Consider the following 18022-nt stretch of genomic DNA (forward strand, 5'->3'; position numbering starts at 1 on the left):
TGGCAGGAGAGGAGAGATGGGAAGCTGGCAGCACTGCAGGAAGGGGGGGGGGGCAGGGCAGCACAGGGGGCCCAGGCAGAATAAACAAGTGTAACCTGGACAGAAGGGGCAGCAAATACAGGATCTAGTCCACTCCATGTTCCTCCTGAGGCTGCTGAATCCTGGTGGGAGGGAGAAGAGGACATACAACCTTTCAGCATCTGCAGGAGAAAAATGGAGTGGATAGGGTATATGCTGCCCCGCCGCCCCTCCTGTTCAGTAGCAGAACAGAATGTGATGCTCTCCAGTGTGCAGTGATCTCCCTCACAGTGCTATTGTATTCTGACAGTGGGTCTCTTCCCACCAGAATGGTTTTCCAGCATGTCCCTTTGACAAAAGTTGTTTGTTAGACTTTCTTCTGTTGGACAGACTTCTGTAAACACTGACTGAAAGTCGGCCAGTTCCTGCTTGGGGTGGGATTGCAACCCCTGATGCTCTCCAGTGTGTGGAGATCTTCCCTGCTGTGCGTTTGTATTCTGACAGTAAGTCTCTCCCCACCAGAATACATTGATCAGCGCTCACAGCAATTGGCTGCAAGCGCTAATAAGATGCTGGTTTTCCAGCATGCCCCTTTGACAAAAGCCAATTGTTATATCAGCTTCTATTTGACAGACTGCTAAACCTAAAATCAGCTGATAGTAGGCTACTGCCCAACAGCTGTCGGCATACACCCTGGCTGTCTGATTAAAAGCAGGCTCTACCTTTCAGCATGCGGCTGAGACAGCAGTAACCCACCCCTACCCTGTCTGTCACTCCAGTCAGTGCTGGAGCTGCCAAGAGGGGAGGGGGAAATCCTAGTGGAGGTGCCTCTGAAAGCTATCTGATTAGTGATTACATGAATGGTCAGCTCTCAGAGCTAGTGTGGAGCAGCCATGCATGGGAAGCCCATTGTGAATCAGCTGCCTTACTGCAGAGCATGTGTATTGCTCCCAAAAGACCCCAAACTTCAACTTTAAGTTGTATTATCAGTACATTCTAAATGAATAGGTGGCCCCAACACAGCACATCATAATGCTTTTTTAATAAAGCTTAGAGCATTATGACTCATACCAACCCCTAGGGTTGGAGTTGTGGAGAATCCATTGCATTGTGTATACTTCAACTTGAGTGACTTGTAGCTTACTACGAGTGGTTTCTCCTGTTATAAGCTGCTGAACAGAGTGTTGGCATGGTGAAAGAAAGGTAAGTATGTGCAGATGGGGAGGGTGCATTAAAGTGGACCTGTTGCTTATGTCTTAGTGACCAGCTTACCTAGTACTGAGGCACCATAAAAAAAGTAGGTATCTTCAGGTGCTTTAATACCCCAAAACTCAATAGACCTTGGCCAATCTAAGGCTTCATGTACACAAGAGAGCTCCTAATCTTAACTCCATAAAAGCCTATGTGTCTATGTACACATAGGCTTTTAGCAGAGTTTAGGAGCTGCCGTATTTAGGTGAGGTTAAGGCTCCATGTACATGGGACACTTCTGAACCATGGAAACTGACTGCTGGAAAACGTAGGTTAAAAAATGTCTGTTTAGCCACGTTTGCATTACGTGTTTATGCGCGTTTGTGAGTGTTTGCATTTAGAAGCATTTTTTAAAGATAACCTCAGGAGACCTTCCAAAATGCCCAGAATGCACTGAAAAACAGTAAAAAATTAACTATTTCAGACATTTTGAGAGAAAGAGAGAGAGCAGAACCAGAGAGAGCAGTATTTGTTGAGATTAGCTGTCTTTTTTTTTTTCCTGTGGTGTTTGGATGTGTTCCAGCTCATTTCTGTGCAGAAATTATTGCAGCAGTGTCTAACATATTTTGTTTCATGCGAAACCTCAAAAGTATGGTGGACCAGGTCTATTTGAGTACCGGGAAAGCGCTTTGCATGCATTTTTCATGATGAAAAAAGGCTCTGGACAGCATCTGGAAATGGAAGAGTTAAAAAAAATTTCCAACCGCAAATGCTTATAAACGCGGTTAGCCGCGTTTAGCCACGTTTACCCACATTTACAAGCGTTTGGCATTTGAAACGCTGATAAAATCTACTCCTGAGCGCAAGTTTGGTGCGTTTAAAAAAACTACTGTAAACTCAACTGCCTGTAAACGACATAATGTACACACATAGGAAAATATTAGGGAGAGTTCAGGGACTGCTGAAAAACAAAACTGAACACCTCCTAAATGTGAGTTTATCAGCTGCAGTGTACATGGAGCCTAAACCTCCCTCTCCTGAACGCGGAAGAATCGCATTCAAGATAGGAAAGTTTTGACAAGCATCCGTCAAAACATAGAAAAATTGAGGCAAAACGCGACAACTGCTGCATTTTTGCCAAGATTTGCATTTTCACGCGGCCCGCGGTCAGGGCGGCTCGTGTACATGAAGCCTTATAAGGTAACTTGACCCCAAAGATTTAAAAAGAAAAGAGAAGTGAAATCCTTATCCCTTTTTGTTTAATAATCCTATATCTTAGGAGAAGATGTAATGACACAGTTGTAGGATTTTACAGTTTCTGTGGACATCCAATGAAGAGTTTATTTATTTTATGTGAACAAATGCTAGGACAACATCATCTTAACATGATATAAGACTCTGTAATCCATACCCATAAATCCCTTAGAGATCAGCATATCCTCGCCAGTATGTTATACTGTATGCAGTGTAAAGGACTGCCAATACAACAACAATAAATTATCATGATTCATTTAAATCTTGAATAAAAATTTAATCCTGACATTGTCTTGTATGGGCATGCAAAAACTTCACTTCAAAAACCAAAGTCAGGTCTTAAATAAGAAATCCAGATATTAGTGTAACTAAGACAAAATAAACAAATGACATACATGACATGATGTACAGTTTTTGTTGTTAGCTGTTGATGCCACCAGTAGATCTGTTATTTTTGCCACTTCTTGCAAACCAAGATGTCCATCAAAAAATGGTAGTTACAATTGCAATATACTATATAACAGAGAAAATTAGAAGAGCGATGGCAGGAAAAAAGACTAAATGGTCCATTGAATCTGTCCCATTGTTTTGTTATATATATATATATATGGTTTTTTTTTTACTTTTTCCTCTGAGTATAGATCTATGTTTCTCCCAAGTATGCTTACAATTGTAAGCTTTTATTAAAATAGTTTAAACATTTTTTTCCCCCAAGGATAACAATAAACTGTTGCTGTAACTGCTTAAAGAAGTTTGTAAGAGTTGAACTTAATTTGCCTTTTACTTGAAGTCCATTTAAAAATACATGACAACTCTGCAAACAATGTTGTCATGGTGTTGAAGAGTGCATCATACAGTACGTTTCTTAATGGATTTTGCCAATAGGTGTACTATAGACAGACATTCATGAACACACTTGTAATATAAACGTAAAAGCTAAGTTCACCTTTTGAAAAAAAAAAAATAAATGCATGTGTTTTTGCAGGTAAAAATGTGCATTTATAAGTTTTTTTTCAAGGAGCCTGCTGGGCATTGCACCCACGATCAGTAGGTAAACAGAGGTGACTGGAGAAGGAGAAGCTAACATACGTGTCTATGATAACGTCTCCTGACCACATACAGCTCCTCATTACTCATTTCCCAGGTGTTCACACAGCGGCTATTGACTATGTAGGGTTGGTTAGAGTTCTCACACCACTGCTTATTAAGTCTGAGTACATATGACCTTTGCTTGCCATTTCCTAGTCACATAAATGTACATTTCCTTCCACAAACAAGGTCTACATTTATAGATGGCTCTGCTATGCAGATACCAGCCCTTTTACAGACTGTGCAATAATCTAATGCTCAATAAGAAAACTTGTACTGAGAAAAAATACTTCTAAAAATACTACTTGTTCGACTATCTCTAGGGTTCTCATTGGCCCAGGGAATGGTACAATTGCAAAATACTGATTTTGTCCAAAATGTGGCCAAGAATTATGTGCCAGGGCAAAAGGAGATGGTCAAAGACTGCAGACATGCTACAGGAGATGATCAGAGACTGCAGACAAGAAGCAATGGGGACTAGAGTCATGCAACAGGACATGGTATAAGACTGTAAAAATGCAACAGGAGATGGTCAGAGACAATGGGTTTTGTTTACTGAAACTGGAAAGTGCAGCTGTGCATGGTAGCCAATCAGTTTCTAACTTTTTTACTTAAAGTGTTACTAAACCCAGGCTCCTGCATTCACTATATCTGGTGTCCCACAGTACACAGAACATGGAAATGCAATTATTTTAGTAAATATAAACTGCTAAATACCTTTTCTCATCAGTAGGTAGAGCAGTCCTGTGACTTCTATCAGTGTTCAGTAGAGCACATGTTAAAGCTTGTAGGAGGAGTTTTCATTCTGCTGTATGAGGATGCAGATCCCCTGACCTCTGTCTGGACAGTGCTGATTGGCCCCGTGCTGATCACATACACTTTCCCAAGAATAAAAAAAAACCTCTCAAGCAATACACACCAAACTGAGCATGTGCAGAGTGTCTCCACACCATATGTCTTATCAGGAGATAACAGGGGGACATTGGAAGAAGGAGAGGATCAGAGAAGTCAGGATCAAACAGCCTTTTTACACAATGCAGAGAATTAACCCCTTAGGTTTCACAGTGAGTATAACAAACACGCTTTACTGCATATACAGACTGATTTTACTGTTGTGGGTTTAGTAACACTTTAATCTTCTACAAAAAAACAAACAAAAAACTTGAAGTTAATTGGTTTTTGTGACAGACCCAACTAGGACAGGAGCTTTTGGAGGGGACTGCAGGCTAGCCTCTTGCCTACTGACCATGGGACCTGGCATCTGAGTGGGCTCTATTCTTTGGGAGGTGTGTTTTGGGGTGCCTGGGGAGACCTTTGGAGTAGTTTTACTTTGGATTTAAGTCCAAATCTCCCCTAAACACACAGACTCAGAATAGAGCCCACTCAGATGTCAAGGCCCATGGTCAGCAGGCAAGAGGATAGCCTGTGGTCCCATCCAAAAGCCCCTGTCCTGGTGGGGTCTGTCACAGTTTCTATGCAGAGCTGCACCAGCTTTAACACTCTTCAGTTTTAGTAAATCAACCCCAATAGGTATGTTATAGCAGATAAGAAAATGATGTACCGTATTTGCTGGCGTATAAGACGACTTTTTGACCCTTGAAAATCTTCTCAAAAGTCGGGGGTCGTCTTATACGCCGGTACACATGTTAGGGGGGCTGCGGCATTAAGTACAGGGGTTTGCAGGGGCTGATGTCTCTTACCTGGATTCAGTCCCACGACGATCCGGTCCAGGAAGCGCGGTGTCTCCTTCAGTTCGGCCACTGGATGTTCGTGCGGCTGCTCGGCTCCGCCTCCTCACCGGTGATTGGCCGCCAGAACTGTAGCTCAGGAAAGGCACACAGGCGGCCAATCACCGGCGAGGGGGCGGAGCCGAGCGGCCCCGCGAAAATTGAGTGCCGGAGCAGCAGGTAAGTGTTCTGTGTAGAGGTGCTGCTGCAACCACATATGCTGGCTGCAGCAGCACCATACGAGAACAGGGTCAGCAAGTCTCAGTGGGAGGAATAGTGCCCCATCATTGGTGTCACTGATACCAATGATGGGGCACTATTCCTCCCACTGATACCAACGATGGGGCACTATTCCTCCCACTGACACCAACGATGGGGCACTATTCCTCCCCCCCACTGACACCAACGATGGGGCACTATTCCCCCCCCCACTGACACCAACGATGGGGCACTATTCCACCCCCCACTGACACCAATGATGGGGCACTATTCCACCCCTCACTGACACCAATGATGGGACACCATTCCTCCCACTGACATCAATGATGGGGCACTATTCCTCCCACTGACACCAATGATGGGGCACTATTCCTGCCACTGATACCAATGATGGGGCACCATTCCTGCCACTGATACCAATGATGGGGCACCTATTCCCCCCACTGATACCAATGATGGGGCACTATTCCTCCCACTGATACCAATGATGGGGCACTATTCCTGCCACTGATACCAATGATGGGGCACTATTCCTCCCACTGACACCAATGATGGAGCACTATTCCTCCACTGATACTAATGATAGGGCACTATTCCTGCCACTAATGCCAATGATGGGGCACTATTCCTGCCACTAATACCAATGATGGGGCACTATTCCTCCCACTGACATCAATGATGGGGCACTATTCCTCCCACTGATACCAATGATGGGGCACTATTCCTCCCACTGATACCAATGATGGGGCACTATTCCTTCCACTGATACCAATGATGGGGCACTATTCCTCCCACTGACACCAATGATGGGGCACTATTCCTCCCACTGACATCAATGATGGGGCACTATTCCTCCCACTGACATCAATGATGGGGCACTATTCCTCCCACTGGTGTGCATTGGAAGAGGGGTAGTCTTATACGGCGAGTATAGCCCAAACACTACATTTTAGCAGGAAAAGTAGGGGGGTTGTCTTATACGCCCAGTCGTCTTATACGCCGGCAAATACGGTAACTGCGCAGAGAGCCAAAAAAATCCAAACAAATTGTGAATCATAGAACAAACAGTGCAACAAGAGCTGCACTCAAAAAATACCAATACAAATACTCAATACGTGATATCCAGTTTTTGTTGCGCTATTGATAAAAAATTCTAATAGTGAGTCACTTGTACTTTAAATGTGCTCCTACCAATACTATTATTAAGTCAAAATGCACGAAACACCAAACAATGAAAAAGCCTTTTTGATGACAAAATCCCAATTATGATGAACAACTGTGTTCACAATGAGCCTCCACTTATGTAGTGAAATAGAGACACTCGTGCCCACCACCACAAAATACACATTGCTCCTTACTGAATAGTTAGACCCCAGATTATAGGTGGTCTAACAGAGCGCGATGCTGAACATATGTTGCTTGTAACATCCTAGGTGGAATAGAGGTGTCACAGACTTCAGTATCTCTCCTCCTCTCTTCCTCCCCTATTATGATCCGCTGTGTGCTCAGTCAAAAAGGATAATACTCCAGATAGTGTGATAATGTACAAATGATTTATTAAAATAAATAAAAAACCACTTACAAACTTCAAAGACAAATGAGCATGTAAGTGCTGGTGCCAGCTCCAGATAGGCATGTGTAACATCAGCACAATCTCCACCCAGCCCCATTTGTACATTATCACACTATCTGGAGGATTATCCTTTTTGATCGAGCACACAGCGGATCATAATAAGAGGAAGAGAGGAGGAGAGATACCGAAGTCTGTGACACCTCTATTCCACCTAGGATGTTACAAGCAAGATATGTTCAGCACAGGAGCAGACTGACAACTCATGGGGCCCCCGGGCAATAGGGGATCATGGGGCCCCTGTGTCCTTGCCCAAACTCAAAAAAGCCTATGAAAAAGGTACCAGGGGCCCCCTACTGACCCCGGGCCCTCGGGCAGTACCCGAATTTCCAAATGGTCAGTCCGCCCCTGGTTCAGTATCATGCTCTGTTTTTTTTTTTTTTTTTTTTTTTTTTTAAGTCCGCAAACGTGAGACTATAACGAAAAAACCCGTAAGTATCATGCTCTGTTAGACCACCTGTAGTCTGGGGTCTAACTATTCGGTAAGAAGCAGTGTGTTTTTTGTGGTGGTGGGCACAAGAGTCTCTATTTCACTACACACGTGGAGGATCATTGTGGATACAGTTGTTCATCACAATCGGGATTTTGTCATCAAAAAGACTTTGGTGTTTCATGCATTTTGACATAATAATATTATTGGTAGGAGCATATTTAAGTGCTTTAGCTCTGGCCTATAGCAGAAATGCTGCTACAGTGTGGCAGCTGTACGCAAAATCACGTATACAGGTGAAACTCGAAAAATTTGAATATCGTGCAAAAGTTCATTTATTTCAGTAATGCAACTTAAAAGGTGAAACTAATACATGAGATAGACTCATTACATACAAAGCAAGATAGTTCAAGCCGTGATTTGTCATAATTGTGATGGTTATGGCTTACAGCTCATGAAAACCCCAAATCCACAATCTCAGAAAATTAGAATATTGTGAAAAGGTGCAATATTCTCGGCTCAAAGTGTCCCACTCTAATTAGCTAATTAAGCCATAACACCTGCAAAGGGTTCCAGAGCCTTTAAATGGTCTCTCAGTCTGGGTCAGTAGGAATCACAATCATGGGAAAGACTGCTGACCTGTGCAGAAAACCATCATTGACACCCTCCATAAGGAGGGAAAGCCTCAAAAGGTCATTGCAAAAGAAGTTGGATGTTCCCAAAGTGCTGTAACAAAGCACATTAATAGAAAGTTATGTGGAAGGGAAAAGTGTGGAAGAAAAAGGTGCACAAGCAGCAGGGATGACCGCAGCCTGGATAGGATTGTCAGGAAAAGGCCATTCAAAAGTGTTGGAGTCTTTCACAAGGAGTGGACTGAGGCTGGAGTCAGTGCATCAAGAGCCACCACACACAGGCGCATCCTGGACATGGGCTTCAAATGTCGTATTCCTCTTGTCAAGCCGCTCCTGAACAACAAACAACGTCAGAAGCATCTTACCTGGGCTAAAGAAAAACAGACCTGGTCTGTTGCTCAGTGGTCCAAAGTTCTCTTTTCTGATGAGAGCAACTTTTGCATCTCATTTGGAAACCAAGGACCCAGAGTATGGAGGAAGAATGGAGAGGCACACACTGCAAGATGCTTGAAGTCCAGTGTGAAGTTTCCACAGTCTGTGTTGATTTGGGGAGCCATGTCATCTGCTGGTGTTGGTCCACTGTGCTTCATTAAGTCCAGGGTCAACGCAGCCGTCTACCAGGAGATTTTGGAGCACTTCATGTTTCCTTCCACAGACGAGCTTTATGGGGATGCTGACTTCATTTTCCAGCAGGACTTGGCACCTGCCCACACTGCCAAAAGCACCAAAACCTGGTTCAATGACCATGGGATTACTGTGCTTGATTGGCCAGCAAACTCGCCTGACCTGAACCCCATAGAGAATCTATGGGGCATTGCCAAGAGAATGATGAGAGACATGAGACAAACAATGCAGAAAAGCTGAAGGCCACTATTGAAGCATCTTGGTCTTCCATAACACCTCAGCAGTGCCACAGGCTGAAAGCTTCCATGCCACGCCGCATTGAGGGGCCCAAACCAAGTGCTGAGTACATATGCATGCTTATACTTTTCAGAGGTCCGATATTGTTCTATGTACAATCCTTGTTTTATTGATTGCATGTAATATTCTAATATTCTGAGATTGTGGATTTGGGGTTTTCATGAGCTGTAAGCCATAATCATCACAATTATGACAAATCACTGCTTGAGCTATCTTGCTTTGCATGTAATGAGTCTATCTCATATATTAGTTTCACCTTTTAAGTTGCATTACTGAAATAAATTAACTTTTGCACGATATTCAAATTTTTTGAGTTTCACCTGTATATACGTGATTTTGCTTTTCCAGATAAGGGGCACACGCAAGACGTGTGCATGCCCTACCCATGCCACCATTGGCAGCCATGGCTGTCAATCACCGGGTCCAAGCCGGTGATTACTGCCTGTTGCCCCATGATTGGTGAGAATCTCTGATGGGGGTGAGAACTTTTAGTAAACAAAACAGTTCTCCTCCCTGTCAGCTCCTGCACACTGCTTTGCACGGCTGTGCACAGCATAACCATGCAAAGCAGTGTGCTTATAGTGAAGCACAAACACAGAACATCAAGTAAAACGGCACTCAGCACACAATTAACCCTTTGATCGCCCCACATGGTAACCCCTTCATTCCCAGTGTCATTAGTACAATGTCAGTGCTTTTTATTAGCACTGATCACTGTATTGGTGTCACTGGGGATGTCAGTGACACCAAGTCAATTCCCCCCAGTGTCAGAATGCCCGCCACAGTCCTGCAGTCCCGCTATAAGTCACTGATTGCCGCCATTACTAGTAAAAATAATAGTAAAAAAAAGCTCAGTATATATACCACCATTTGTAAACGCTATAACTTTCATGTAAACCAATTAATTTACATGTATTGGGATAGCTCAATTCATGGGAAAAAAAGGATATAAATTTAGTTTGGGTGCAACGTTGCATGACCGAGCAATTGTCAGTTAAAGTAACGCAGTGTCTTGACGCAAGAAATGGACAGATCAGAAAGGGGGATAAATCCTCAGGGGGGCAAATGGTTAAAGTATAAGTGACTCACTATTAGTATTTTTTATCAATAGCGCAACAATAACTGGATATCATGTTATAGAAGATGTACCAAGACTGCAAACATGCTATAAGAGTTGTTAGAGACTGGTGTCATGTTTTAGGAGACAGCCATAGACTGAAGACATGTTACATTAGACTGCTAGAGATCATAGCCCTTTATAAAGCAATATTTCCACATCTGTGCTCCCTACAGCCCCCTTTAAAAATTACCAGTGCCACTTTGATATTTCCTTTAGCAAGATACATTATAAAAGATCCTTTGAAATAAAATAGAAAAATAGAAAACTGATGGGAAGCACACAGAAAAGGATAGTGTGAATGAAATACACCGAACCATTTAACTACTGGAAATCTGTCTAAAGAATATTTTTCTTCCACTGACTTATATAATCACCTAGGTAAGGAAACACAGACTGTTGTCTGCAGGGGCTTTATGGGCCACAGGTTGGGTACCAGGACTGTAACACTTCCCCACTCTAGCCAAAACTACAAAAAGGAATTTTGGTTGGCTTTTATCCAGGCAGAGGTTGTAAAGTCATGATGTCTATGGTATTTTATCAGAAGGTATGCTTTGGGGGTTCTTTCAAATATAGATATGTCCCTAGATGAGTATCGGCCTACACCGCTACTGTTTGAAGTTTGTATGAATTTTATGTATGGCAACTGCACAGCAAGAGCATTATTCTTTTCTGATAAAAAGAAACGTGATTGAAGAGTGTAGTTACTTCACTTGGCAGTTAATATTTGCATCTAACCCCATGTTCAATCCTATCTGTGTATTACTAATAAAACTCAAATCACTTACACTGGTATCACAATTGTGTGGTGCATCACCAATCTAATTCATTTTGTAGAGCTTTCTGGAATCTACTAATTCTTTTTCTTGTGAGTATTGTGTGTAACAATCAACATTGTATTCTTTGCATGTTTATGTTTGTCCCACTCAAATGGATATTTTGTCTTGTGTTAAATGGTTAATGCGTTCAATGCCAACAACTGCAATTTACAATCCTGGCTCCTGTCCAGGACCCAATCAAACTCATCTTCACCTTAGGCCATTCATTGTCATCTCTGTTTCATGTTTCATTTGTCTGTGACCTTGTTAAGCATTTGGATGTGTATTGTAATTATACTGATAATGATTTTTGCTCCTTTGAAGGATGAAGATGAGGACCCATGTGTCATTTGTCATGACGACCTCCACACTGGTAGTATCTGGGAATTGCATTGTATGCACAGATTCCATAAAGAGGTACAGTAATATTTTTACATACAACACTTACAAACACAATAAATACTATAAATAGAGCAACAACTGCAGTACTTAGAGGCAGGGATACTATGACAGGACCTCTTTCCTATTCACCTTTGTTTTCCTTTTTGCAGTTCAGTTACCTACATTTTGAGCCTCTAAAATCTTTATTATGGAAGGTTCCAATGTGCAGATAATATATAAATAGCAGATATTACAACATTTTATTATCTTAGATGATACATAGGGATGATAAAAGAGGGCGGATGTACCTTTTTGCCCACATTTCTTGCTTTTGTGTAAATTGCATTTTAATACAGGTGCATGTTGCTCCACGATAGGTCTTTCCATAGTAGATCTAATAGGATTATTAATTTCTTCCTTTTTTTTTCAAGTAAAGAAGCACCTGAGATGGTTGTCAATTTAATGAATCAAAGTGAAAAAAAAGAAAAAAGCAGTTATTTTTTTCATATTGTGGAAGCTATAGTCAGAAAATTTTTGCACACATTCTTATAGGTTCTTTAGCTGGAGAGGTGGGTACTGGTCATACACATAGAGAAGGCTATATTTCAGGTGACCTAATATTTAAATATTTTTTGGCCATGTGTGTATTTGGTCAAATCTGTAAGGTCTAGTCATTTAGCCGGCATGCTGGATGTCAGGATCATATGGGGAACAATAAAACATTCCTCTTTAAAGTGGAGCTCGAGTCAAAATGTAAAAAAATAAAAGTCAGCAGCTACAAAAACTGTAGCTGCTGACTTTTAAAAAACAGCCACTTACCTGTTGCACAATCCAGCAGTGTGCTCACCACAGCTGGTTTCACAGGCCGTCCTTTCTCCCCAGCACAGGCATCATAAGTGGGGGCACATGACTGTGACAGCTTGCGGCTTCACAGCCGGAAGCCCACGGCACATGTGCGAGTAGCGCTGTGCCTTGTGAATGATACCATAGTCTTCTGGGACTTGTCGTGTCCCGGAAGACTATGGGTAGGGAGGACAACTTCTGCTAAGTGCCTAAGCGATCGCAGCAGAAGTGGGTACCTGTCAAAATCAGGTACCAGCTCAACTCCCCCCCCCCCACTACCCAAAGATGCCAATCCATAACAGGGAGTGGGGGACAAGGCCTGAAAGCAGAACATCCCCTTTTGATTGTAGCTCTGCTTTAATGAGTTAACATGACCCTAAGACTTATTGGAGCAGACTGTGCTACAGAGGCAGGTAAGTAGCAGTGCATGAGGGCTAGGTAGCTGTGTAGCTGTGTTTAGCCTGAACACTTAAAGGGATACTATAATCATTTTGACATTAATTCTTTTACATAGCTGTCTTTGCTCTGACTCATTAAGGGGAATTTACTAAAACTGGAGCACTCAGGATCTGGTGCATCTGTGCATGGTAGGCAATCAGCTTCCATCTTCAGCTTGTTCAGTTAAGCTTTGACAAAATAAACCTACAAGCTGATTGGTTTCTAGGCAGAGCTGCACCAGATTTTGCATTCTCCAGTCTTAGTAAATCCCCACCATTATCTTGTATATGTAAACTGCACCTTGAGCTCCTGTGGTCTAAGGTCCTAGTGTCATCAAAACCAGTGTAGGGTCCATAGGCATCCACTGGATATGATGATGCCACAGGACAGTCTAACACTTGATCATAATGGTGCACTGTCTGCTGAGGGAGCAGAGGAAGGAAACAGAGGAGTAAAAGTAAGTAAAAGTGCTTTTTCTCTCCCCTAGAATACATGAGTAGTCAACCCAATTTACAGATTTCCCAAAGGTGGGCTTTATGGTAAACACTCAAGTGATAACACAAAATATGCCTCCACTGTAAATAATTGTACATCCCTAATATGATAGTCCAGGTCATCTTGGGTGACCCTTGCTAAACTCATTCATGAGGGGATAGTGGGAAGGATGTCCTTTACAATGGTGGTGAGAACGCCACCCTTACAGACAACTAAAACAATTTATTTTATTATTGGTGCAATGCCACTGGCTCTGCAAGTGACTTTGATCCCAGAATTATGCTGCCACCACCAAATGGGAGGTCAAGCAGCCACAGCTAAAGGTACCTGCTATTAAATGTTTTTTTATATATATATAGCCCATTTATAATAAAGAGCAAAAATATTTTTTTGCAGAACACCACATTGTTTACTCCACACTGTACCTACATTCTATGAGTCATTTATAAATTGCTGGGAGCAGTGTGAAGCCTGTAGTATCCTATGGAATATACTCACCATAAGGATGTGATAGGAAAACCAGTTACATGACTTTGATGGGACTTGTGATTGTATTGTCCTCCTATTGTCCTACATTTTACAACATTCTTTGAAATGGATGAATTGCTCAGTGCTGGATTAAACTCTGCGGAGTCCCCTAGGCCGTGGAAACCCTGGGGCGGTTCAGGCAGGTTTTTGGAGGTTTTTTGTGCGGGCGCTCTAATGGGATAACATTGAGCTAACTATTAGGCACATTGGCTGTTAGATGGAGATGACCATCACTAGTGTACATTACACATATGTACATTGCACCAAATGACAGCTGAAAGAAGTTTTTTTTAAAGAGACAAACTGTTGTCTATGGTTTATGTATGTTAAGTTGTTATTGGGCATGTTACATTAATACAGTATTTTCTCTGTAGAGTCTTTAATGTAAAGTTTTCATTTCTTTGAGTAGATTAATTTTTTCTATCTTTTGTAAACAATTTAGAAACCGTCATTGTAAATTTTCTTTCAAGATCAAATCAATATTATTTTGATATATTAATATGGGGCCCTTAAATGGTGTGGGGCCATAGGCCGGTGCCTACTCTGCCTATTTGTTAACCTGGCACTGAATCTTCTAAAGCAAGCAAGGGCTAAACACTCCTGTAAAGTAAACCACTGTGTGCCTTATAAATGTTTTATGTGTTTTAATGCATAAATGCAGTTTTTATAGCCTCAGTACTACTGCTTTATAAATGGGCCCCTATGTGTCCTAATCAGGACAATTTAATTTTTTCTATCTTTCGTAAACAATTTAGAAACCGTCATTGTCAATTTTCTTTCAAGATGAAATCAATATTATTTTGATATGGGCCCCTATGTGTCCTAATCAGGACAATTTAATTTTTTCTATCTTTTGTAAACAATTTAGAAACCATCGTTGTAAATTTTCTTTCAAGATCAAATCAATATTATTTTGATATATTAATATGGGGCCCTTAAATGGTGTGGGGCCATAGGCCGGTGCCTACTCTTCCTATTTGTTAACCTGGCACTGAATCTCCTAAAGCAAGCAAGGGCTAAACACTCCTGTAAAGCAAACCACTGTGTGCCTTATAAATGTTTTATGTGTTTTAATGCATAAATGCAGTTTTTATAGCCTCAGTACTACTGCTTTATAAATGGGCCCCTATGTGTCCTAATCAGGACAATTTAAAGGACCTTAGTTACAGTATGTGATGAAAAACATTATTCCTTCTGTCTCGCTCTGCAGTGCATAGAGAAGTGGCTGTGCAAGAAACTGACGTGTCCAACGTGTCGCGTCCAGGTCATCACATCCAGGTCCTTCTTTTTGTGCTCCGCTCGAATGAAAGTCCCATGAAACAAGACATCTGTTCGGGAGCAGAGCTTACAAGGCCAGCACTCTTTGTTATCAGTCAGCTATGCAGCACATCTGTCTCTTTTTTATGCAAGATAGAATTTTGTTTTTACAGTATAATAATATTTTGTGGTACTTAACATCCTAGAATGAGCAATATTGGTTTTTATTAAGCAGTTTCACTGTAAATAAAGTCACTTATTTGATACACATTGGTTCTTGTCAGTCATTGTTCTGAGTGCAACACCCCACAGTTAGGAGTAGAGCTGGCCATAGACAATAGAAGTAATAGTGATAAAGTGAAAGCAGTCTCAGAGGGGTGCACTGAAGAAGCTGTGCTAACAAAGGTAATGACCCAGAGCCTTGTGCTTGCTCTTAGATAGGACTTTACTGTCAAAAATATAAAAATTGCTGACAGGTTCACTTTATGCTGTGCTTAGACCAGGGGTGGACTGACAACACATGGGGCCCCCAGGCAATAGGGGATCATGGGTCCCTGTGTCCTTACCCAAACTCAAAAAAGCCTATGAAAAAGGTACCAGGGGCATCTCATGGGGCCCCCTACTGACCCCGGGCCCTCGGGCAGTGCCCGAGTTTCCAAATGGTCAGTCCGCCCCTGGCTTAGACAGAAAACCAGCTATGTGTGTAAATATAAGGTCCATCACTTTTATCTTAAGTATCTTCAATAGCCAAACTCAATGCATATGGTGTGAATGGACCCATAACATTTTTTTTTCTCTAACAAATTTGTAGTTTATGTTTGCTGGCTCTTAAATTGAAACTCCAGGAATGATCTTTTTTGCAAACATACATTAGGCCAGCTTGGCTTGATGTAAGTATCCATATCCAAAGGGCCGCTGGGGAAGTTGAAAATCAGTGTAGTAGTCTATGCTACATCTACCGATAGCTGTGATCGTCTGACAGCTTCAGGATCTTCCCCTCTGTACACTGAACACAGGGGGTCCCTTGTTTGGCCTATTCAGAGGACACCTTGCATCTTTTTTCAATGAATAAAATGTGTTCTTTGACCGAACTGGAAGTTGCGGCATCATCCACCTCCTTTCCACCTCATCCAGTCAGAGAATTAGGTGTCCTCTGAATGGCAGCAATGCTGAGCCCCTGTGTTTAGTGTCAGAGTGGAAGCCACTAGAGCAGCAGCTGGAAGATTGTGGCTATCACTGTATGTACATAGGACTACTTCAGTGATTTTCAACACCCCCAGTGACCCTCTGGATGTGAGTACTTACACTGAACAAACCTGAATCAATGTAAGCTTGCAAAAAATGATAATTCCTGGAGTTCTACTTTATTTAGGTTGTAAACCTCAGAAATGAAATCTGAGCACATATTTCTATAGTGTTTACTTGCCTCACTAAGTGTCATTTCGCTCAGATGTCTAGTTACTCTGTTATCACTTTTGACAAGACTTCCTGACACCAAAAGCTAAAAAGGTGGCAGGGGAGAGATCTCCAGCACACAGCCTATGATTGACAACCTCAACTCTGTTCCTGTGTGCTGAGTGAAGGGGGCGGGAGCATCCCTTCCCCCCAATCAGCTTTCAGAGCTCTTGTACAGTGTGTAACTGCAGCTCTCTGTCCTCTGCTTTGAGAGTTTGTAAAAAATCCTTTTCATTTCTGAGTTGTACAAGGATGTACAGGACAAATGGCAGCAAATAAACAAGTACAACGTATATAGGAGGATTTGTTTCACCTCTGTGTATCACCTGAGGCCAGTTACTTCACTGGGTAATGGTTGACAACCACTTTAATCTCCTGTAGATCTCTCTAAAGGTCTCTTATTTTCTGATTTTCTTCCTAATAAAACACTGTGCTGGCCCAGACATTCAGAGCTGGGGTTCCTTGGTAATTAAAATGGTAGTAAACTCTCCTTTTATATTTGTACTCACAGATAAGCATATAATAAATCTTACCTATAGATAAAATGAATGTCTCCCAAACGTGCTCTGTACTGTTCTGATTTAGTACAGAGCAGCAGCCAGTGACATCACCAGTGCATGCGCTCTGAAGGAATTGCATACCCGTGCCTTTCCTTCAGAGCTGTATGCTGAGGCTGAATCTCCAAAGCAGTCGCAGCCCGGGAACCGAAAAGGAAGACCTGGTGAAGATGGAAGCCCTGTCAGCGGTAACAGCGTGTCACTAGAGGGCTTTATTCTAAGGTAAGTCTTTCATAATGTGCTTGCATGCAATGCATACTAGCACATTATGATTTTACCTTGCAGCAGGAATTTTTTGTTTTTCAGAGTTTAGTACCAATTTAAGGATCAAGTGGTAAGTCTTCTAAGTGGCTGTCTTCTAAGGCAGGAAAAAATAGTAATGTTCCTGTGTATAACTTCCCACTCAACTACTACTCAGCACAGCTCCATGTCATTTTTTCCACAAGGTCATATGCTTTTTTTCTTCCAGCACCCAAAATCTTCAGGGGTTCAACCCCTGCATACTTCCATGTGCCTTCTTACCTCCCTACATACTTTCATGTTACAGGCTTAGGAGAGACTGATGTCTTAAAGAAGAACTTAAGTCTCCCCTATTCCCTCCTTCCCTTTTCACAGGGTTATACAGTTGTGTTCAAAATAATAGCAGTGTGTTGAAAAAAGTGAATAAAGCTCAAAATCCTTCTAATAGCTTTTATTTCCATACACACAAATGCATTGGGAACACTACATATTCTAATCCAAATCAAAACATGAAGAAAAATATATCAAATTTGTGTTGTTCCTCTAAAAAAATTGAAGAAAAGTGAATATTAGACTCTTCAAAAAAATAGCAGTGTTTGTATTCTTCTTTACAAACTCAAACATTCACTATATAAACTGAAAAATGTTTGAAGATTTTGCTTTCCTTTGAATCACTTAATGAATATTTCGTTGTATAAGCACTGTTTCTGAGAACTGCTGTACATCTGTGTTGCATGGAGTCAACCAACTTCTGGCACCTGTGAACAGGTATTCCAGCCCAG

General features: G+C 41.9%; 1 protein-coding gene across 1 annotated transcript in view; it reads left to right on the forward strand.

Annotated features, from left to right (window-relative positions):
* Positions 1-15254, forward strand: part of LNP1 (leukemia NUP98 fusion partner 1) — a 64990-nt gene extending 49736 nt beyond the window's left edge. Inside the window, exons 4-5 of the mRNA XM_089682875.1 lie at positions 11371-11463; positions 14942-15254. Of these exons, the coding sequence (XP_089539001.1) occupies positions 11371-11463; positions 14942-15049 (201 nt within the window). The 3' untranslated portion in view covers positions 15050-15254. The remainder of the gene's footprint in view (positions 1-11370; positions 11464-14941) is intronic.
* Positions 15255-18022: the final 2768 nt, after the last annotated feature.

The sequence above is a fragment of the Staurois parvus genome, unplaced genomic scaffold (assembly GCF_062004578.1).
Source record: "Staurois parvus isolate SC_StPar_1 unplaced genomic scaffold, SC_StPar_1.0 ptg000299l, whole genome shotgun sequence".
NCBI classification, from domain to species: Eukaryota; Metazoa; Chordata; class Amphibia; order Anura; family Ranidae; genus Staurois; species Staurois parvus.